Source organism: Pyrgilauda ruficollis, unplaced genomic scaffold (genome assembly GCF_017590135.1).
Source record: "Pyrgilauda ruficollis isolate IOZ18807 unplaced genomic scaffold, ASM1759013v1 scaffold39, whole genome shotgun sequence".
Classification (NCBI taxonomy): Eukaryota; Metazoa; Chordata; class Aves; order Passeriformes; family Passeridae; genus Pyrgilauda; species Pyrgilauda ruficollis.
Genome location: NW_024525378.1, coordinates 4,232,605 through 4,254,688, shown reverse-complemented (window position 1 = coordinate 4,254,688; position 22,084 = coordinate 4,232,605). Strand labels below are relative to the sequence as shown.

The following is a 22,084-nucleotide window of genomic DNA, read 5'->3' as shown; positions in this document are numbered from 1 at the left end:
TATATCAGAATATAAATAATATAATTATTATTTATAGTGTAGTTGGGAAATGGAAGTATAACCACCTGCAAAAAAAAAAAAAAAAAAAAGGCTATTATTTATATTAGAATACAAATAATATCATTATTATTTATAGTGTAGTTGGGGGATGAAAGTATAATCACCTGCAAAAAAAAAAAACCCAAACAAATGAACAAAAACAAATACGACCAAATAATCAAGTTTTATCTAAATAATCAAAACTGTATTTAAATTTTCCATTAAACCAACAGAAAATTTCTGCCAAAAAGGAAACAGAATGGGGGTAAAACTAAAGTAAATTAGTTTTTATTAGGAAGTTCAGGATTTCTTAAGTAGATACCAATCAGGAAGGCTGAGAGAGCCTTGTGCAAGGGTGCCCAGAGCCTAAGTGTGCACAGGGGTGTGTAAGGGCACATCTGGGCACCCCAAATTGCCCAAAATAAACCAAAAACAAGCCCAGCACTGCAGCAGGACCAGCACAGGGAGAACTCCCTCGTCTGACTTCATTAATCCAACTCTTGCTCGTGTATCAAAGTGCAGCACGTTTTCTTGTAAAAATGATTAAGCTGCTAATTAAGCTGTTTATAACTTGTTTCCCTGGTTGCTAATGATAATTAACATGCAAATTAGCTGAGGGAAGAGAGGCACAGGGGTCCTCAGTTCATTACCAAGTTAATTACTGTTTGCATACTTAAACATAACAGTTATAAATGGTGGCATTTAATGTAATGGCCAAGATGATAATTATACCAACGACATTTTGAAAAGTCATTTCACTCTGTGCTATTTTTCTGGGTGATTGATGTTGCCATGGCTGCTTGATAAACTTACTGCAGGCCCAGATGACTTGGAAACAGCAGAACCAAACAAGTTATCCCTTAACAACATCCCCTTATCCCTGTTTGTTTGGAAAACAGGGAAGGAATGAGGGGAAATAAGAGCAAAAAGCTTCAACATTAACAGAGGAGGGATAAAGTGGGCTGGTTAACAGTGTTTAATTTCAGCTGGCAACATTAACAGCTTCCCATTTTCATCCCTCATGGTTATTCCAAGTTTTAGCAGCGCTGGGAGTCCCTTCTGAGGCTCAGCCCACCAAATTCATCACTGTCCTCAGCCTCAAATGCTTCTATGCTAAATAAACATGACAAATAACACATCACGCCAGAAATGTGATGACTTTGTCACTTTGCACTGGGAAGAACAGAAGCAGAGGGCACAGCTATTCCTTTGGAATGCTCCTTGCTTGGCACATTGAGGAATTTGTTCAAACAAACCTGTTCCAATGTCCCTCACTGGCCACAGAGGTGCTGAGCCAGATGGAAAATCAGCCCAATTATGAGGGTGGGAAGTCTGGGATGTTGGAGTGTTTGGATACCCAGAGGTTGGTCTTGGTCCCCAGTCACCCATGGCCCAACTGCTCCTGATTTCAGCACTTTCCATCTAGAAAATCCTGGACTTGCAAAGCCAGGCTGGGAAATTCCAGTGGAATAACTCAGAGCAGGAAAGGACAAGATTACAGGGGGTGAATTTTGTAATACACAGCCAGATCCTGACTGACTGGGTCAGATTATAAAATAACCAGGATAAAACTTCTCCAGCCTGGGCCACCTTCCACCCACACGTTTGAGAGCTCTCTTAAACACCAGTTTAATGACTAGACGTGGACTCAGAGCTCGGGTCTGGATGACAAGGTGGTGATTGGTCACAGGTTGGATTTGATGACCTTGGAATCCTTTTCCAACATCATAATTCTGTGATTTCAGCTGGAAATTTCTACCTTTGAGCCTTTGTATCAGAGATACAGCATCAGAGGGGAAGGCAGGTGCATGACCATCCTAAAGGAGCACCATGAACATCACAGGGGAGCCTCCTTCATTCACCCCACAGATTTTTACTGCTGGTCAAGCACAACCTTTGTGCCTGTAGAATAGGCAGAGCCACTTCCCTGTATCACACAGAGCCACTGCAGGACTCCCAGCACAAGGAGAACAGATTAAATTCTGCAACTGCACAGCTGAATCCCAGAGCCAGAGCCCAGACAGCCACTGAGACAGCAAAGTCTGTGTGTGGTGACCTCTGGGTGCTTTCTGCTGTCACTGCTTTAATCTCCAGAACATAAACAAAGGGATTATTCCTGATTATTCCTTTTTCTAATGGAACAACCACACTTTTCTTGTAATCTCGCTCAAGTGCATCTTAATCCTGCTCCTTAAGGAGGATCCCTGCAATCCTTTTTGTTGTCATTCTTATTGGGTGAGCAGAGATGAAAATAGTCCAGTGCCTGGAGACATCACCTTGGCTTTCTGTGCCCACACACCTTCATGCACCCAGGAGGTTGTGATTACCTGGTGAGCAGAAAAGTTTGACTGAAGAGCTGTGTAACACATTCTATAATAGGATTTTAAGTCCTGGAGAAAAGGAGGCTCAGAGGGGATCTTCTTTCTCCTGACAGGAGGGGTGTCGGTCTCTGCTCCCAGGGAAAAAGGAACAGGAGGAGGGTAAATGGCCCCAGGGCGTGCCAGGGGAGGCTCAGGTTGGACATCAGCAGGAATTTCCCCATGGAAAGGGTGCTCAGGCCTTGGCAGGAGCTGCCCAGGGAGGTTTGGGGTCTCCATCCCTGGAGGTGTCCAAGGAAGGGCTGGATGTGGCACTCAGTGCCTAGGCTGATGACAAGGTGGGGCTCAAGCACAGGATGGGCTCTGATCCTGGAGACCTTTTCCAACCTCAATGATTCTGTGGTAGAAACCACTCTTAAAAGACTGAAAACATCCTGAAAATGAATATTTCCCACCAGACTGCATTAGGAAGCAGATCTGTCACCAACACCCTTAGAGGTCTCTGGAACTCTGCTGGGATCCAAAGGAACAGCAGCAGCTGTGGGGACATGGGGACAAGGTGCCAGGGCTGCAAATTCCCTCCACAGGAGCAGGAGATCCTGCCTCAGGCTGACAACAGATCTCCCAGCAGCCCAGCTCTCCCAACAGACTGAGGGCGTGGAACTAAAGATGCCTCAGGATGAAATTTCATCCTGTGGCTTCAGACACCAGCGGAGCTCCTCTGGCTTCGGTGGGGAGGGCACCCAGCCTGGATCATTTAGGACAAGCATCTTCATTCCCCAGCCTGAATGTTCACACCAGCCTAAAGAGAGCAGAATTTGGCATTGTTTACACCAGCCTGAAGAGAGCAGAATTTGGTGTCTGCTCTCCAATAATATTTCCCACCAGAATGCATTAGGAAGCAGATCTGTCACCGACAACCCTTGGAACTCTGCTGGGATGCAAAGGAACAGCAGCAGCTGTGGGGACATGGGGACAAGGTGCCAGGGCTGCAAATTCCCTCCACAGGAGCAGGAGATCCTGCCTCAGGCTGACAACAGATCTCCCAGCAGCCCAGCTCTCCCAACAGACTGAGGGCGTGGAACTAAAGATGCCTCAGGATGAAATTTCATCCTGTGGCTTCAGACACCAGCGGAGCTCCTCTGGCTTCGGTGGGGAGGGCACCCAGCCTGGATCATTTAGGACAAGCATCTTCATTCCCCAGCCTGAATGTTCACACCAGCCTAAAGAGAGCAGAATTTGGCATTGTTTACACCAGCCTGAAGAGAGCAGAATTTGGTGTCTGCTCTCCAACTCAGAGTGAAAAATAGTCATCAAATAAGTCAAAGATTTTTTTTTTAATATTATTAATACCCCACTCCATTATGCTCCTTTCTGTCAAAGGAAGGTCATCCTTCTTTTAAGCCAAATTTTCAACCCCAAAATGCGGGTTTCTCAGCCTCAGCCATACCTACACGTGGCATTTAACAGCTATAAGAGAAGGGACTTGTTACACTGCAGGAACTGAGAGCATTTAAAAGAAAGAAGTGCAATATTTCTCAGCCCTGACTCTGAGAAACGCTGTTGCAGATGTGTTTGTGCACCTCCTGCTCTGCAAAGCAGGAAAAATAAAGTTTGCAAACTTATTCTGTATTTACTCCCTCCCCACCCACCTCCCTTTAAAAATTCATCAGTAATCAGAGACATCCCAAGGAGCTCTTGTAGTAGAGTTACTATTTAATGAATGTGTGCTAGACTTAATATTTAATGTTTAGATAGACATCTCCACAATTTATCCCTCCTCCCCTGTGTTTTTATGACCCTTTTAGGAAAGGAGCTGGTCTTGTCTACCCCACAGGACATTGGTAGACATTGGTAGACATTGTGTCTACCCCACAGGACAGCAAATTATCTGGGGGCTTGAGAAGAACCTGTAAGTCTTTAAGAGGCATTGCTGGTTCCACCTCTTACAACAAAAGGTTTAAACACTCACAGTCTCAGGGATCATACCAGGGCACAGAGAAATATTCTCTTTTTCCACTCTGCTCCTTAGATGTTGCTCCTCTTATTCCTTCAAGCTTCAAAGTTAAGAACCTAAACTGATTTAAGCTTGATACACAATGTAAAATTGGTTGTGTTTTCCTCACCTAAAGTCAACAAAACAACATTTCATGAGGCTGCTGCCTTTTTGGCCAAGCACAGCATCCCCTAAACCACCCGTGTACATCAGGGAGCACACGGGATCCTTACCCAAACCAGCCTTTTCCGGCTGGAAATGATGGATGGAGGACAATGCCATCCTCACATTCTCTGTATCTACAGGGCAAAACGTGGCTGGGAGCAACTTCCAGCCCACTCAGTCATGCAGCAAAGTCAGATGATGGGTAATGATTTTTGCAGCCTGGACCAGGCTCTGTTGGAGGCTCCAGTCCCAATTTTATTCCCACAAGCTCTGCCTGAGCCTCTGAGGAGGGGCAGAGGCATTTGATCAAGCCAGCTCCCCTTAATGTGATTTCTATTTCAGAACTGCTTCTGTCGTGCCCTTGAGTCTTTTCCTGGCAATATCACCTGTGGCCCAATGTGACAGCAATGCTAAATTATATCTTGATGGCTAATTAGGGTAATTAAAGTGAAAGTAATCAAATCAACGTAATGGGCAAACTCTTAATAAAATGTCAAAAAATCTCTATTCATCATAGAGAGATTTTTTTACTCTTTTGAATGTCAAAGAATGTGGAGAGAGAGGGAAAGAAAGAGCTGGACTTCAGAGTGGCCCTGGCTTAAAGGGACATCATCAGGCTAAACACTCCTAAAAACAGACTTGATCTATTACTAAAAACGCTCTAATTGTTAAAAAATAAGGGCTATTATTTTAAAATGAGGGTTATTATTTAAAAGATAAGGGTTATTTTTAAAAAGTAAGAGTAGTTATTTAAAATTGGGATTACTATTAAAAATAACGTTTATAATTAAAATACAAGGCTTATTAATTAAAAATAAGGTTAAAAGTTTAGGCTGCATCACAGAGTTTGCTGGTTTGTGTAAGTAATTCCCTGTATCTTGTCCTCTTTCCCCAAAATGATGAGGATCCTTTCCCCAAAGTGAATGGAATCCTTCCCCTAAGGCGAGTGGGATCCTTTCCCCAAGGTGATGGGGATTCTTTCCCTGAGGCGAGAAGGATCCTATCCCTGAGGGGAGGAGGATCCTATCCCTGAGGTGAGGAGGATCCTATCCCTGAGGGGAGGAGGATCCTATCCCTGAGGTGAGGAGGATCCTATCCCTGAGGGGAGGAGGATCCTATCCCTGAGGTGAGGAGGATCCTATCCCTGAGGGGAGGAGGATCCTATCCCTGAGGTGAGGAGGATCCTATCCCTGAGGGGAGGAGGATCCTATCCCTGAGGTGAGGAGGATCCTATCCCTGAGGGGAGGAGGATCCTATCCCTGAGGTGAGGAGGATCCTATCCCTGAGGGGAGGAGGATCCTATCCCTGAGGTGAGGAGGATCCTATCCCTGAGGGGAGGAGGATCCTATCCCTGAGGTGAGGAGGATCCTATCCCTGAGGGGAGGAGGATCCTATCCCTGAGGTGAGGAGGATCCTATCCCTGAGGGGAGGAGGATCCTATCCCTGAGGTGAGGAGGATCCTATCCCTGAGGGGAGGAGGATCCTATCCCTGAGGTGAGGAGGATCCTATCCCTGAGGGGAGGAGGATCCTATCCCTGAGGTGAGGAGGATCCTATCCCTGAGGGGAGGAGGATCCTATCCCTGAGGTGAGGAGGATCCTATCCCTGAGGGGAGGAGGATCCTATCCCTGAGGTGAGGAGGATCCTATCCCTGAGGGGAGGAGGATCCTATCCCTGAGGTGAGGAGGATCCTATCCCTGAGGGGAGGAGGATCCTATCCCTGAGGTGAGGAGGATCCTATCCCTGAGGGGAGGAGGATCCTATCCCTGAGGTGAGGAGGATCCTATCCCTGAGGGGAGGAGGATCCTATCCCTGAGGTGAGGAGGATCCTATCCCTGAGGGGAGGAGGATCCTATCCCTGAGGTGAGGAGGATCCTATCCCTGAGGGGAGGAGGATCCTATCCCTGAGGTGAGGAGGATCCTATCCCTGAGGGGAGGAGGATCCTATCCCTGAGGTGAGGAGGATCCTATCCCTGAGGGGAGGAGGATCCTATCCCTGAGGTGAGGAGGATCCTATCCCTGAGGGGAGGAGGATCCTATCCCTGAGGTGAGGAGGATCCTATCCCTGAGGGGAGGAGGATCCTATCCCTGAGGTGAGGAGGATCCTATCCCTGAGGGGAGGAGGATCCTATCCCTGAGGTGAGGAGGATCCTATCCCTGAGGGGAGGAGGATCCTATCCCTGAGGTGAGGAGGATCCTATCCCTGAGGGGAGGAGGATCCTATCCCTGAGGTGAGGAGGATCCTATCCCTGAGGGGAGGAGGATCCTATCCCTGAGGTGAGGAGGATCCTATCCCTGAGGGGAGGAGGATCCTATCCCTGAGGTGAGGAGGATCCTATCCCTGAGGGGAGGAGGATCCTATCCCTGAGGTGAGGAGGATCCTATCCCTGAGGGGAGGAGGATCCTATCCCTGAGGTGAGGAGGATCCTATCCCTGAGGGGAGGAGGATCCTATCCCTGAGGTGAGGAGGATCCTATCCCTGAGGGGAGGAGGATCCTATCCCTGAGGTGAGGAGGATCCTATCCCTGAGGGGAGGAGGATCCTATCCCTGAGGTGAGGAGGATCCTATCCCTGAGGGGAGGAGGATCCTATCCCTGAGGTGAGGAGGATCCTATCCCTGAGGGGAGGAGGATCCTATCCCTGAGGTGAGGAGGATCCTATCCCTGAGGGGAGGAGGATCCTATCCCTGAGGTGAGGAGGATCCTATCCCTGAGGGGAGGAGGATCCTATCCCTGAGGTGAGGAGGATCCTATCCCTGAGGGGAGGAGGATCCTATCCCTGAGGTGAGGAGGATCCTATCCCTGAGGGGAGGAGGATCCTATCCCTGAGGTGAGGAGGATCCTATCCCTGAGGGGAGGAGGATCCTATCCCTGAGGTGAGGAGGATCCTATCCCTGAGGGGAGGAGGATCCTATCCCTGAGGTGAGGAGGATCCTATCCCTGAGGGGAGGAGGATCCTATCCCTGAGGTGAGGAGGATCCTATCCCTGAGGGGAGGAGGATCCTATCCCTGAGGTGAGGAGGATCCTATCCCTGAGGGGAGGAGGATCCTATCCCTGAGGTGAGGAGGATCCTATCCCTGAGGGGAGGAGGATCCTATCCCTGAGGTGAGGAGGATCCTATCCCTGAGGGGAGGAGGATCCTATCCCTGAGGTGAGGAGGATCCTATCCCTGAGGGGAGGAGGATCCTATCCCTGAGGTGAGGAGGATCCTATCCCTGAGGGGAGGAGGATCCTATCCCTGAGGTGAGGAGGATCCTATCCCTGAGGGGAGGAGGATCCTATCCCTGAGGTGAGGAGGATCCTATCCCTGAGGGGAGGAGGATCCTATCCCTGAGGTGAGGAGGATCCTATCCCTGAGGGGAGGAGGATCCTATCCCTGAGGTGAGGAGGATCCTATCCCTGAGGGGAGGAGGATCCTATCCCTGAGGTGAGGAGGATCCTATCCCTGAGGGGAGGAGGATCCTATCCCTGAGGTGAGGAGGATCCTATCCCTGAGGGGAGGAGGATTCTTTCCCCAAAATGATGAGGATCCTTTCCCCAAAGTGAGTGGAATCCTTCCCCTGAGGTGAGGAGGATCCTTTTCCCAGAGTGGAATCCTTCCCCTGAGGTGAGGAGGATCCTATCCCTGAGGTGAGGAGGATCCTATCCCGAAGGTGAGGAGGATTCTTTCCCCAAAATGATGAGGATCCTTTCCCCAAAGTGAATGGAATCCTTCCCCTAAGGCGAGTGGGATCCTTTCCCCAAGGTGATGGGGATTCTTTCCCTGAGGAGAGAAGGATCCTATCCCTGAGGTGAGGAGGATTCTTTCCCCAAAATGATGAGGATCCTTTCCTCAAAATGATGGAGGATCCTTTCCCCAAAGTGAGTGGAATCCTTCCCCTGAGGTGAGTAGGATCCTTTCCCCGAGGTGAACCATCATTTCTGCCAGATGAGGGGGATCATGCCCTGGCCATGCCCTGAGCATCCCTCCCGCTCCCTCGGGATAAGGAGGGAGAAGGGCAGGCACGGTTCCCGTGCCCGTCCCCGCCCCGCAGCACACCCGGGCAGTGTTTGCGGTCTCCAGGCAACACTCCTGCCCTGTTCTCCCTCCCTCCTTTTCTCCTTCCTTTCCTCCTTCCCTCCCGTCCCGTCCGCCCCAGCCCCGGGCTCGTCCCCTCTCAGGTATCGGCAGGACAGGGCTCAGGTGTGCGGGATGAGGAGCAGCAGCCTCCGCTGGGTGGAAAAAAGCCGATTTTATCCTCCTTTCTCCAGGCCAATGGAAAAGGTAAGGGGTGGGGGAAGCATCAAGGTGTGGCCCTGTTTCCTCCGTGTCCCCCGCCATCGGCGACATTGATGATTAAAGATTGAAATTATGATTAAAGATTTATCAAAATGGTTGTCCCAGCCTCATTCCATGGGCAGGGAACGCTGACCAAGGGGGGTGGGTGTTTCCCAACTTCTGTGATGTTTCTCCTCGTGGCTTTACTCCCCCAGAAACCTGGCAGTGACCAGACTTTGGCTTTTCACAGCACCTGGGCTTGCTGGCGTCTGGCATGTGAAAAGCTGCTCCCTCCCAGAAAAACTTATGTTCCGAGCCCCTCGTGGCTGATTTTCTGCTAAAATTCTGCTCCATGGTCCCCTATGGCTGATTTTCTCTCAAACCTGTGCTCCACAGCCCCTCATTTTTGATTTTCTGCTCAAACCCTGCTCCACAGCCCTTCACTGCTGATTTTCAGCTCAAACCCTGCTCCACAGTCCCTCATTGCTGATTTTTTCTGCTCAAACCCTGCTCCACAGCCCCTCATTGCTGATTTTATGATAAAATTCTGCTCCACAGCCCTTCGCTGCTGATTTTCTGTCAAAACCCTGCTCCACAGCCCCTTATGGCTGACTTTCTGCTCAAATTCTGCTCCACAGCACCTCATGGCTGATTTTTCACTAAAATTCTGTTCCACAGCACCTCACTGCTGATTTTCTGCTAAAATTCTCCTCCACAGCCCCTCCTTGCTGATTTTCTGCTCAAACTCTGCTCCACAGCCCCTCATTTATTATTTTCTACTCAAACCCTTCTCCACAGCCCCTCACTGATGATTTTCAGCTCAAACCCTGCTCCACAGCCCCTCACTGATGATTTTCTGCTGATTTTCTGCTCAAACCCTGCTCCACAGCCCCTCATTGCTAATTCTCTAATAAAATTCAGCTCCACAGCGCCTCACTGATTATTTTCTGCTCAAACCCTGCTCCGCAGCCCCTCATTGCTAATTGTCTAATAAAACTTAGCTCCACAGCCCCTCACTGATTATTTTCTGCTCAAACCCTGCTCCGCAGCCCCTCATTTCTGTTTTACAGGCCCCGGCCATGTCCCCCCCGTGATGCCGCTCGGTGAAGGCCCAAGCACAGGAAATGTCCCCCGAGGAGCTCGCCGCCCTGCTCTGTGGGGAAGGGGACGAGCGCCTCTCCCAGCAGGAATTTCCAGCAGCCACGGCTTTTTACCTGGCCGCCTTCAGCTGCTGTGCCCCCACAGCAGTGCAGAGAGTGAACTCCATGGCCCACGGGCTCTGGGAGCGAGTGGTGGCCACCTTGGAGGCCTGGTGCCAAGGCAAGGCTCAGATCCCCAAAATCCAGAGCAGGAACCTGGCCGTGGTGTCCCTCAGCGTGGGAATAGCAGCACTTTTCCTCTCCACCCTGATCCCCAACAATGTGGTGGCCTCTGTGTACGAGCTGGAGGCCCTGCTGCGGCGAGGGTGCTCGGAGGAGGTGGTGAGCAAATGCAATCTCCTGCTGGAGGATAACCCGAGGGGTTCCATGGAGCTGCTGCTGCTGAGGGCGCTGGCACGGGTGCTCTCAGGGACACAGGTTGGGAAGGGAATCGTGGATTACATCCAAGCCTTTTTGCTGCACCAAACTGAGGCAGTGGCCTACGTGTGCAGCAGGCAAAGGGAGCACCTGCCCCAGGTCGTCCAGGCTTTCTCTGATCATCTCTCCACGTGCCAGGAGGGAAGCCCAAGCTGCAGGTCCTCGGAGCAGTGGCTGGGTGACTGCTACAGCTTCCTGGCTGCGGTGGCACCGGGGCACACCTGGGTGTGCAGGGCACGGGCAGCCCACCTCCGAAAAACAGGAGAGTTTCAGGAGAGTGTGGCTGTCTGCAGCAAGGCCCTTGAGAGATTCTCAGCTGAGAATCTCAGAGGTGAGGACATTCTGGCTCTGCTCCTGGAACGTGCTGCTGGGTATTTCTTCCTGGGAGGATGCACGCAGGAAATGATGCAGGATTTAGCAGCGGCCTTTGCAGCAGACCCTGCCCGGGCAATGAAACGCTTTGAAGAGCTTTTCTCACCCTGTGATGCTGAGAAGGTCGAGGAGCAGGCCAGAGCTGCCCTGGAGGGGAGGTTTGCAGCATACAGGGAGGCTGTGCGTGCTCGGGCTGAGCTCAGGGGCACCTGTGGCACTGAGCTGCTCCCTCCTGTCATCCAGACAATCCAGCTGCTCCTGCACATCTGCCCAGGGTCCAGCCGGGAGCTCAGTGTCAGGCTGGCAGACTGTCACCTCCTGCAGGGACACTCCGGGGCCGCCCTGGACATGTGTGAGCAGCTGCTGGCAGCAGAGCAGAGCACTTACCACAACACCCTGCTGGCACTGCGAGGCTTCTGCTCCCTCCACGCCCAGGACCAGCAGGGAGCCCTGCAGGATTTCCAGAGGGTCATCGAGCACGAGTCCCCACATCCCAACAGCTGCATCAAAGCCCTGTGTGGGCGTGGGCTGATCCGAATTTCTGGTGGCAGCAATTACTTGACAGCCCTGGATTATATCACAGCTTGCCAGTTAAAGCTGGATGAAACCATCTTCACCATCAAGTCCTACGTGCCATGGAACCAGAGGGGATTGCTGCTGAAGGTCCTCCAGGAGGAAGGACAGATGATGCTCCAGAAAAAGAGGTACCCAGGAGGCAGCTCAGTTTCCTTTCAGAAAAAGCAAACAGGGCTGTGCACATTCCTAACCTTGAAGGTGGTTTTTTTTTTTTTTTTTTTTTTTTTTAAATTGGCCTTTGTTTTTCCTCTCCAGAGATGCCCCTGGGGTTTTCCAGCTGGCTTCTCTCTTGGTGGAGCTGGACAGCTCTGATGAGGCATCCCAGCTCCTGTGTGCTGATGCGCTGTACCAGATGGGCCGTGGGGAAGAAGCCCACAAGATGCTGTCACTGGCCCTCTCCAGAAACCCCCAGAGGGCTCCTGTGCTGGCCAGGCTGGCCCTGCTGCAGCTCAAGAGAGGCTTTTTGTATGATGGCAACCAGGTAAGGAGCACCTGGAAAGCCTCATCCTCGGGGTCATTCCCTCCTCAACAGCTTTGCCAGGTTTTTTTCCCAGACCACAGTGAAATTACAGATTAATCCCTGTGTTCAGTGGTTTTGGTGCATTTCCCCTTTATAACTAAACTTTGCTGTTAGGAGCTCCCTGAATAGCAGCAGGGAGAGCTGTGACACAGTGAAACTTGGAGCCCACATGCAGAACCTCTAGCAGAACTTAAAGGTGTAAATACAGGGCTGATATTGCCATAAAATCATGGAATCACAGGAATTTGTGTCAAAAAGGCCTCACAAGGACTCCCAGTTAAATCCAGCTCATTCCTCACATGCTTTTTAATGGCATTTCTCAGCACTTTAACCAGGCAGAGCATCCTCTCCCTGGGGACAACATTATGGGATTGGAATGCTCCCTTAAAGAAAAGAAGGCACAAGTGCCACCTCCCCAATTACCCTAATGAAGCATTGGAGAAGAAAAACACAAGTGCAGAAACTTCAATATCAATATTCAGTTTTCTTTCTCCAATGCTGATAAATTGTGCTGGAAACCCTGAAAGCCATTCCAGCAAGTTGGTTCTCCAGGATTACAAAGCTGAATTCCCAGGCTCTGCCATCAGAGGGAACTCTTGTATTCTTTTTAAAACGCCATATAAATTCTGCTAACCCATAAGGAGAAGGGTTTTATTGTCAGCACTTCACTACTGCCTATGAAAACGTTTGCTGTAATTTGCTGCCTTTGGGAAGGCTGTTAATGAAGGGTGTGGCTTTATTAGAATGCTCTCCTTGGAGGTTGGATTTCCATCTGCAGCCTCTGCTGAAATTTCTTCATGGAACATCTGAAAATTTATCTCCAAAATATTTTTATCCCACCTGCCTGTCAGATGCCAATCACTTTTATCTATCAATAAAATAAAGACATTTATGAGTTCAAGGGATGTGTCTGGTACATCAGATAGGATAACTTTGTTCTTGCCCAGATTTCTCTGGCTCAGATTTGAATATTCAGTCCCTGCTGAGCACTGTAATCTTTTGATTCATTTTCATTGGAAACAAAGTAAAAAAAGTGCTTGTTGAGGCAAAGATACCAAAAGTCAGACAGGATTCTTTTCCAGAAGGACAGTACTTTGTGGGTTTGAATCCATGCTTTTCCCAGATTACCAATAACAATACTAAAAATAACTTACAGCAGTTCCCTAATTTTCCATTAATTCACTGGTTTTGATTTTGCAGTCAAAAGGATCACTGGAATCCTTGTGTTCCTCAGGAACATTCTCTTTTTTGGGCAATCATCCTGCATTTATAAAAATACTCCACTGCCAATGTGGATGCTACCCAAAACAAAGCAGGCAGCACCAGGTGTTTGCCCAGAATTATTTCCACAGCTGCAGTGGTGGTGAGGAAAGATAAGAATCCCTGTTTTCTCCAACCTGCATTCACAGCAGGGCCAGCTGAGGAGATAAATCAGGGAGATTTGTGCTCCTGGCCTGGCTGAACCCCCAGGGAGAGTTGGGGATGCTGGAGAAGGACACAAAGCTCTCACACACAACCTCACATCCCATCCAACTCTTTCTCTGCTGCCTTTTCCTCTCCCATCCTAAAGCTGCTGAGGAGATTGATCAGAATTGGAGACTCCTCCTGCCTCCTGCCAGTGCTGGACATTTTCCAGGACGAGGACCGAAAGCTGCTGCAGAGCCACTGCCGCTGGCGAGCCCTGGCCATCCTCAAGGGCAAACAGGAGGCTGCTGCCATCAAAGAGGCCATTGCCCACCTGTCCTTTGCCATCCTTGCTGCAGGTAGGACACCAGGATGCCTGTGGGGATTTGCTCCTAAGGGAAATGATGTGGGTGGGCAGGATGTCCAGGTCTCCTCTGTCACCTCCTCAGTGAGGGCTGACACAGCACGTTCACCTGGGCCGTGAAGTGGTGGAGTTCAACAATAAGGAATTTTAAATTCCTTGAAATGGGTTCAGCTCAGTTCTACAGGGACATCACCCCCTTTTCTTCAGCCAGTGCAAAGAAGTGAGTGCAGCCCCTCACACATTTCACTATCCCAGCTTTCCCTCAGGAGAGAGACCAGGCTGACATGGAAATTCTTCTGGCATGTTCCAAGTACAACCATGTTTGTATGGAAATCTGCCTTTCACTCTGAGCAAATGTTATGACAGCAGCACTGAGAAGAAGAGAGACTGGCTCGTGGAAATGGAATAAAAACCCTGTTAATTGCTTGGAGATGGTTCCATTTCACAGCCCGTGCATTCCAGCTTATCAGCTCCCCACCTGCTAGAACAGATGCTTGTTAAGGAATAGATATTGTCTTTAGAGGAGCCAACTGGTAGAGCTCCAGAGTGATAATAACCTTTGGTACAGAAGTTTTGGAGCAAATCAGGCGGGAGAAAAAGCCTCATTACTGCAGAGGAATTGCTTGGAGCCTGTCTGCTGGCTGATCCCTGCAGGCAGCTGCATTTGATGACCTCCCTATGAAAACATATTTCCAGTGGCACTGATGATTTATCATCCAATACTGGATGCCACAATTATTGATTGCAACCCTGGGCATGTTAAGATCCTTATCGAAATTGCCTTGGAAGGAAGGGATATGTGGATGGCAGGCAGAGAAATGCTCTGCAGGCAGGGAATGGAGGGACCAGGATTTTCTCTGACAACTCTATGTGTTTATTTGGGCAGTACTTGTGTGAAAGCAGAGGGAAAAACAAAACAAAACAAAACAAAAAAATAAAATAAAGCACCTCAGTACCACAAATCCCAGTGCATATTAATTCTGGCAGGGAATTAGTCCCATCTGGATAACTCATTTATCCAAAACAATGTGTACCTTCCCTGCCCGTGGGAGAGGGCTGGGGACTCTTTAAGGTCCCTTCCAACCCAAACTATTCTGTGATTCTGACCCCACTTTATTAAAACAGCCAAATGGCTTTGTGCCTCCACTCTCACATAGCCACAGATCTCCCTCTTAGAGCTTTCTCCTCTCATTCCTGCTGCTCCCACTCCAACCTGACTCAGATTCTTCTTTCCTTTCAACTCATGGCTGATAACACATGGCAGGAATTCCACTTGCAACAAAAATAAAGGAAACTTCCACTTAAGAAAACTTTCATCCTGAGGTATCCTCAGGCCAAGTGGAGCTTTTTTGGAGCTTCCTGTGGGTATCCTTGCAGTAACCATGGCTACATCCCTGTCCTCCAGGTGGTTATGCTGAGGATTGCCTCCTCACCAGGGCCCGATGCTATGGGCGCCTTGGGCAGATGAAAACTGCAATTTTTGATTTTAATGCTGTTCTGAAGGAGGATCCCAGGAATGTGCAAGCTCTGAGTGGCCGAGGCTTTGTTCACCTCGCTCTGAGGCAGCAGAAGGTACTGTCCATGGGGGGCTTTGCCGGTTTTTCTGAGGGTACTGAACAATATGAGTGTAAAGCATCACAGAATTTGTCGTGGAATCACTGGAATCAGAGGTTTCTCACAGAATTTGGATAGTGAAAGGCTCTGAGTTTGGCTGGGTTTATGAACAGCCCATCTGGCTTTACTGATTTTCTTCCCCAAGCCTAGGGAGAGGAGGGCTAAACCTTGGTCATGATTTTCTGTGATAACCCAAGGAGTTTAAAGCACTTTGCAAACACTCATCCAAACCTGCCTTTATGACCTCCTATCAGCTTTGCAAATGGAAAAGTTGCAGCACAAAAACAAGGAAAAGCAAAGTTTTTCCATGGTTCAGCAGAGAACAGAAAGCAGCTGAAAGAACAAATGATCAATACTTAATTACTGCTTCCATTTCTTTCCTTGGTGTTGTTTTTCCACAGGAGGCAGTGCAAGATCTGATCTCAGCACTGAAGGTGGAGGCAGGAGCAGTGATCCCAGCAATCCTGTCCTTGAAGCCTGAAGCCCAAAGGTTGGTCACTGGGTGGCTCCTCCAGCATGGCAGGGCCACTCTCAGCGAGCTCGTGGCCACCAAAGATGTCCCAGGAGAAGAAACCCTTGGGGACCTTCTCACGATGGCAAAAGCACTGACCAAAATCTGCAGGGCTGCACGACATCACATCTTCTACACTGATGTTTTGATGGCAAATGGTGAGTTCCAGTCCTTCAGCACAGCTGGTCAGGCCTGGTGAAGGAGCAGAAAATGGATAGAAGTGGATATGAAATGTCAGGGGTGTTGCTGGATGGTGCTGGATGGTTCTGGATGGTGCTGGGTAATGCTGGATGGTGCTGAATAGTGGTGGATAATGCTGGACAATGCTGGATGGTGCTGGATGGTGCTTCTCAAGAGAAGTTTGAAAACACTTTGGGACAGGTATGACATAATTAACACCTTTAAATGCAGACTGGCTGCCTGAACCCACCTCGCTGTGGTTTCTCGGTACCTTTCTCCCCACAGGATGGGTTGTGGAGTTTGTGCTGGTGTTCCCCAACAGGAAGGCACCAGGAGGCCCTCAAGCACCTGCAGGAAGCCTTTGGCCACTGTCCTGCTGAGGACTTTGCCAGGGCTCGCTTGGCTGTGCTGCAGCTGCAGAGCAGGAACGTGGCAGGGGCAGCTGCCCCGCTCAGCGTCCTGGCCAGGAGAGATGAGAAGGACTTGGCCTTTCTCCTGAACTTTGTAGACACCAAGAAACAGCAGCATCTTGCTCAGGTACAGCCCTTTTTTTTTCTTTTTTTTTTTTTTGAACCCACATCTGTGGATTCAGTGGGCAAAGAATTGGGAAGCAAAACTGGGATTGAAGGGATTTCTCCCTGCCTTGAGAAGTGTGTGGGAAGAGTTTTAGCAGATGGACAGGGCACAAATTGGCTTTTCCTCCAGCCAGGTCAGGGAGCTGGAGCCAAACTTCTTCCACTGCAGTGACCTTGATCAGTCTCTAATCATCCATCATTGCCACACCTGAGCATTTGGGATTCCTTTTTGGTCTCCCTGGCACAAGAGCTGGTGATGCCCACACTGAAATTCAGGGGGTGTGAGGGCAGCAGGTAGGGATTAAACAGATCATTGCTAATTGTACTCTGGGGGATACATGGGGCCCATGGATGGCTCCTGGTGAAGGGGGATTCATGTTTTGTTAATTTTCTTGATGAAAAGAAGCTGAATATTTCAATTCAGTGACATTAAATGCTTCCATCCTTCTTTTGTGCAACATTTAGGATTTCTAGTATGTTCACATTTTTACAAAATGTAAGGTTTTGAGGCTGGTTTTCTTAGCTAAAATTGACACAACAATGCCACAAAGCTCTGGTCCCCCCAAAGTATTTATTACTAAGCATTTTTTCATGTTTCTCCCCCAAAGTACACCCAGAAAGTATCTCCAATAACAAGACAAGAGAAGGTCAGATTGATGGCAAAGAGCTTTAACACTCAGCCAAGCATCTGCAATTCTGATTACCCAGAAGCTCTGTGTTCTGAGAATCAGTTTGCTTCCTTTTATTCAATTTGTTGCTGGTGTGCACCCTGGTGAGAAGCTATATTGTTATGCTCTCTCCCAGGTTATAAAACAAACAACATGCTGATATCCTTAATGCAGCAAGAGGAGCCCTTGGAATGTATTTGAACAGAACAGCAGGAGGATATAAGTAAACAAGTATTAATTTACCAGTCCCCAGACATGACCCATTACAGAGAAAAGAGCCCCTCTCTTCTAAATAATGTAAAAAGTTCAGTCTTAGGGGGAAGAGTTGGAAGATTTCAGAGGCAATTTGCAATCTTCCACTTTAGAAAGTTGATAAAGGAACAACTGAGACTGTGAGTAGGGAGGCTCTAAGGAGGTGTCTGTAAATGAAGACACATTTTACAGCTGAATTTCCCCTGCTGCCACATCACTCCTTCTGTGGGGGTCTCACAGCCCAGTCCATCCATGCTGCTTCCCTTCTGAGGCAGCACAGGAGGGATGTTCTTTGCTGTCAGTAAGAAAAGAAAAATGAAAATAAAAAATCAAACTAACATTTGTATCGCTTATACTGCACTGACAAGAGAGAACCCACTGGTGCCACAGGTGAGTGAAGCCTTTAAAATGGGAGAGAAACTTATTTCTGCCTCTTTTTGGCAGTTGTGTCTGAAATAAAACCCCTCACTGTAGCTTATTTATCATGAGAGATTGAGACAAGGGGTGTGACCAGGCTGATTTCAAAACTGGAGCCCAATACCAGAGTTGGAAGTTTAAAAAGAAAACATTGCTCTCTTTCATCCCATGCTTTTGTTCAACCAGTGAATGTTTGAACTCAAGCACCTGGGGGTTTTTGGATGTATTTTGTGACCAGGGGAGGAGTGTGTGCTCTCTGGGGTGTGGAAGGAATTGTTTCATCCACCTGCCCAGTGTCTGAAAGGATTTCCCAGCAGCACTTCCTTTTGCCTGTCAGGTTATTCTGGTTTATGAAAGGAAGACCTCAGTAAAAGCAAAGTTTTAAAAGCTTACAGACAGAATTAATGCTAAAATTCCCAATGATGGCCTGACTTTGCCAGGGTTCCTACCCTGGGAGAGGGAGTTTGCTCTGTTCCTGAATTTCCCAGGTAGGAAAAGAAGAGTTCAGAGTTCACACCCAGGCTCAGCACTCCAGCACAAAAGCATTTCTGCCACGTTGTTTTTTTGAGAATTTGGAATTACAGGCATTTTAAAAACGTGTCATCATTATTTTAAAAACGTGCCATCATTCCTGGAGCCAGGTCTGAAGAGCTAAAAATAGTTCTCCATAAGCTGAATAGGAAAGGGTGGAGGAAGGAGAAAGCTCCTTGATGTACTCTTTTTTTTTTCATGGAAAACAAAGTCACAAAATTCTCCCATTATTTATAGTGAAAGGGTCTCATGCTGAGAAATTTGTAAACAACTGGGAGAGCCCCATGGGAATAGGAATCTGAAAGATTTATTAAGCTGCAAAAGGTCAGAGGAAGGGAGTTTGCTTGCTGCTCGTGCAGCTTCAACCCTTGGCTTTCCTAAGTCAGGGGTAAACGCACGACTGATTCCCAACCCCTCACACAGATCCTCGGGGCTGCAGCTGCTGTGGAGATCCAGATTCCTACAAAAAATGGTCTCCAAAACTACATGGACTGTGCCAGAGTTAGGTGAAGTTGCCATTCCAAATGGCCTTCATGGCATGTGCAGGTGGGGAAGGAAAGACTTGCTCCAAACTCTCCTGGAAACACCCAACCCTCTCCCAAAGATCAGAGTTTATCATTCCATCTGCTGGGATTTACTGCTCAGGGACTGACCCCTGGCCATAATTCCATGCCCAGTAAACTCCTCACTCTTTTTTCTTTCTAAGGAATTAAGCCTTGGTCTTGTCATAAGGTTGGTCCCTAGGGACTGGATCCAAAAAACGTCACAAAAATATGTGTATGTTCAGTCCTTTACACCCAGTGAGGTGAACAGATGGAAGAAAGAGACACAGAGACCTAATCCAGGAATCCAGGGATCCACTCATTGCCCTTTCCACATGACACCTGAATTATTTCAGTCTGGAAGTCAAAATCAAGCTTTTAGTGACAAGCTGGACTCGAATTCCCCTGGAATGCACTCCAAGGATTTTCCTGCCCTTCCAGGTCACCTGCAATGAGGCTGATGACAAAAATGCTTCTCCAAGGCCACGTGCAGGGAGCAGCTGAACCCAGCTGTGCCATGTCCTTCTGGCTTCCTTTGCCTTCCCTCCCTGAGCCTGGCTTTCATCTTTATCTCTGTTAGGAGATAACGTGCAAGCTGCTGGTTAATCTTTCCCTGTTACACACCAAAAATGTCCCAGCTCAGGTCTCTTAAGTCAGGCAGAGACAAAAGAGAATCCAGAATCCAGCTGCCCAACCTTGCTCCATCTGCAAGGGTGAAAGGGAATCCTTTCTTTTCAGATGGGATTTTTCCTCCAAGTGTGGCAGGAAAGGCAGAGTCTCGTGGCTTGTTTTGGGGACTCTCAGGGAAATGTGAAGGAATCAAAGCAGTGGCTCAGTGAAGAAATGCAATATTGCAATATTGCTCAGTGAATAAATACAATATTGTGGTGCAATAACCCCAAATGCCCCAGGTTAGAGCACTGAAACCTCCAGCACCAGATTCAACATTCAGCACAACAACAACCATTGTGTTTTCTTCTGCCTCTGAGACAACAAATGCACCTTAGAGGCTGAAAATGACAATTTAACCACACAAACACAAGCTGTCTTGAGGAACTGCACTGCGTTCCTTGGAACAATGTGATCCAGAACTCTGGAATTTCTAGGGGGGAAAAAAAAACACCTTCTCCTGCCAAGATGCTCTTCAGGCAGCTGCAATTCCACCTTGATCCCTTGTCAAATTCCTGCCACTGAGGGGACACTGAGGAGTTCTCTTAAAAACATTTCAAAGGACAAAGCAAATGTGCTGCTCTTTAAATGTACACAGGACATCTGAGATGGGTTTGGACAGGCTGCCTGAAAATTTATGGCCAGAATTGTTAAAGCCAGGGGTTGACACTACTGGGGGAGAAGTCCTATTGCTATTGCTCTGTGTGGAAGCTGAGAGACTCCTTAACAAATATGTCAAGAAAAATAGGAATAGACATATATTTTCTTTTATATATATATATATAATTATTTATATATGTTATCTTACCTGTATGCAAAAACACACCAATTATTGTTTCTCCAGCTAGATGCAATTCCAACATTTGATAAAACAACTAACATTTCTTAGTGTCTGTGTGTATGACCAATCCAAACTAGATATTCCCCTATTTTTTCCTCTTCATTACATGGATTTTTCCCTTTATAACTTGGATTACTCTGTCCCCACAGGCAGCAGCCCAGGAAGGGAAGGTGCTGATGAAAAGCCATGACCACCAGCAGGCTCTGGGCTACCACAGCCTGGCTGTGCTGGCCAGCAGGGCCAGCCCCAGGTACCTGAGGCGCAGAGCTGCCTGCCTGATGCACCTGAAAAAATACGAAAAAGCTCTGAAAGACATGGAAAAAGTGATCCAGGGGCATGGGTGTAACAGCCCAAAAACACAGGCTGGGGACCACTGCTGCCAGGGCTTCCTGCTGCTGGCCCTGGCTCGGGAGGAGGCAGCAGTGCAGCACTACATGCAAGCCCTGCAGCTGGATGAGCCCCTGGCCCTGGGCACCATCACTGAGTGCCCTGGCAGGGAATGTTTAACCAAAATATTTCATAAAATTGCACAATATAACTTTGAAAAGCAGCGTTATGAAGAGGCCTGGAAAATCACAGACTATGGGCTTAAAATTGATAAAAGTTCTGAGCTCCAGAAGCTGAAAGCAAGACTCAAAAGAGAGGCATCGAGCTGTAGCATACATTGATTTCTCTGTTTGGGGATTTTCCAGTCTGATTGCTTTCTGGGAGGCTGCAAGAATGAAGGAAAGATGAAAAAGATAAGAAAGATGAGAGGCTGATGATAAATATGCAGCAGACGTGACACTGAACAAGGAGTAGAAAGTTTAAGGCAGCAAAATAAAACTGACCAAGAGAGCAATGAAGAAAAAAAGCAAATTGCAGCATTCAGGATTCCTTAAAATCATTGTGGATTATGTAAACTCCCCGTTGTGAAAAAAGCCCTTTTTTCTGGCTAAACAACAAATTCTAACACAGGGGTTCCAGTCCTACTGAAGGAAAACATTCAAAACACTTGCAGCTCATGAATAATAATAATGTATTTCCTAGCTGGCATTTGATGAGCTTTAACACATACTGTTCAAGCAATTCACCTTATTTTTAAGGGCCAGTTAAAAGGATCAGTCAAAAGTAACTCCTGTAAGGTGTTTGTGAAGGCTCTGTCTGTTGGTTACTACTGGAAGGAAAACATGATCCAAATTTTTTTTTACAGCTTGCAAATGGAGTCAACAGTTGTTTAAGGATATAATTTCATGATTGGAAAGAAGCTCTCCCCCAGCATCTTGATGCCCATTATGGGGAAAAGCCTCATCAGTGTCACTAGGATTAAAATTTAATTTGAAGGGGTGTGTTACACCCCTCTCCTGCCCCACTCCTGGATGAAGGATCTGCCCTGCTGGGAATGCAGTGGATTTGCCAGGATCAGCACCAATATCAGGGATGGGGCAGCACAAGCCCCAGATAAACTGCTCTACTGCCCCAGGGGGCAGTGAAATAACAGATAAACTGTTCTCCTGCCCCGGGGGGCAGTGAAATAACAGATAAACTGTTCTACTGCCCCAAGGGGCAGTGAAATAACAGATAAACTGTTCTACTGCCCCAAGGGGCAGTGAAATAACAGATAAACTGTTCTACTGCCCCAAGGAATAGTGAAATAACAGATAAACTGTTCTACTGCCCCAGGGGACAGTGAAATAACAGATAAACTGTTCTACTG

At 48.2% G+C, this 22,084-nt stretch overlaps 1 protein-coding gene across 1 annotated transcript; it reads left to right on the top strand.

Annotated features, from left to right (window-relative positions):
• The first annotated feature begins 9,899 nt into the window (after positions 1-9,899).
• On the top strand, positions 9,900-21,577 carry TTC34 (tetratricopeptide repeat domain 34). Its single transcript, XM_041476551.1, has 7 exons — positions 9,900-11,476; positions 11,556-11,781; positions 13,391-13,583; positions 14,994-15,160; positions 15,604-15,871; positions 16,216-16,430; positions 20,538-21,577. The coding sequence occupies exons 1-7, from the start codon at positions 9,900-9,902 to the stop codon at positions 21,054-21,056; spliced, it is 3,165 nt and encodes a 1,054-aa protein (XP_041332485.1). The 3' UTR covers positions 21,057-21,577.
• Positions 21,578-22,084: the final 507 nt, after the last annotated feature.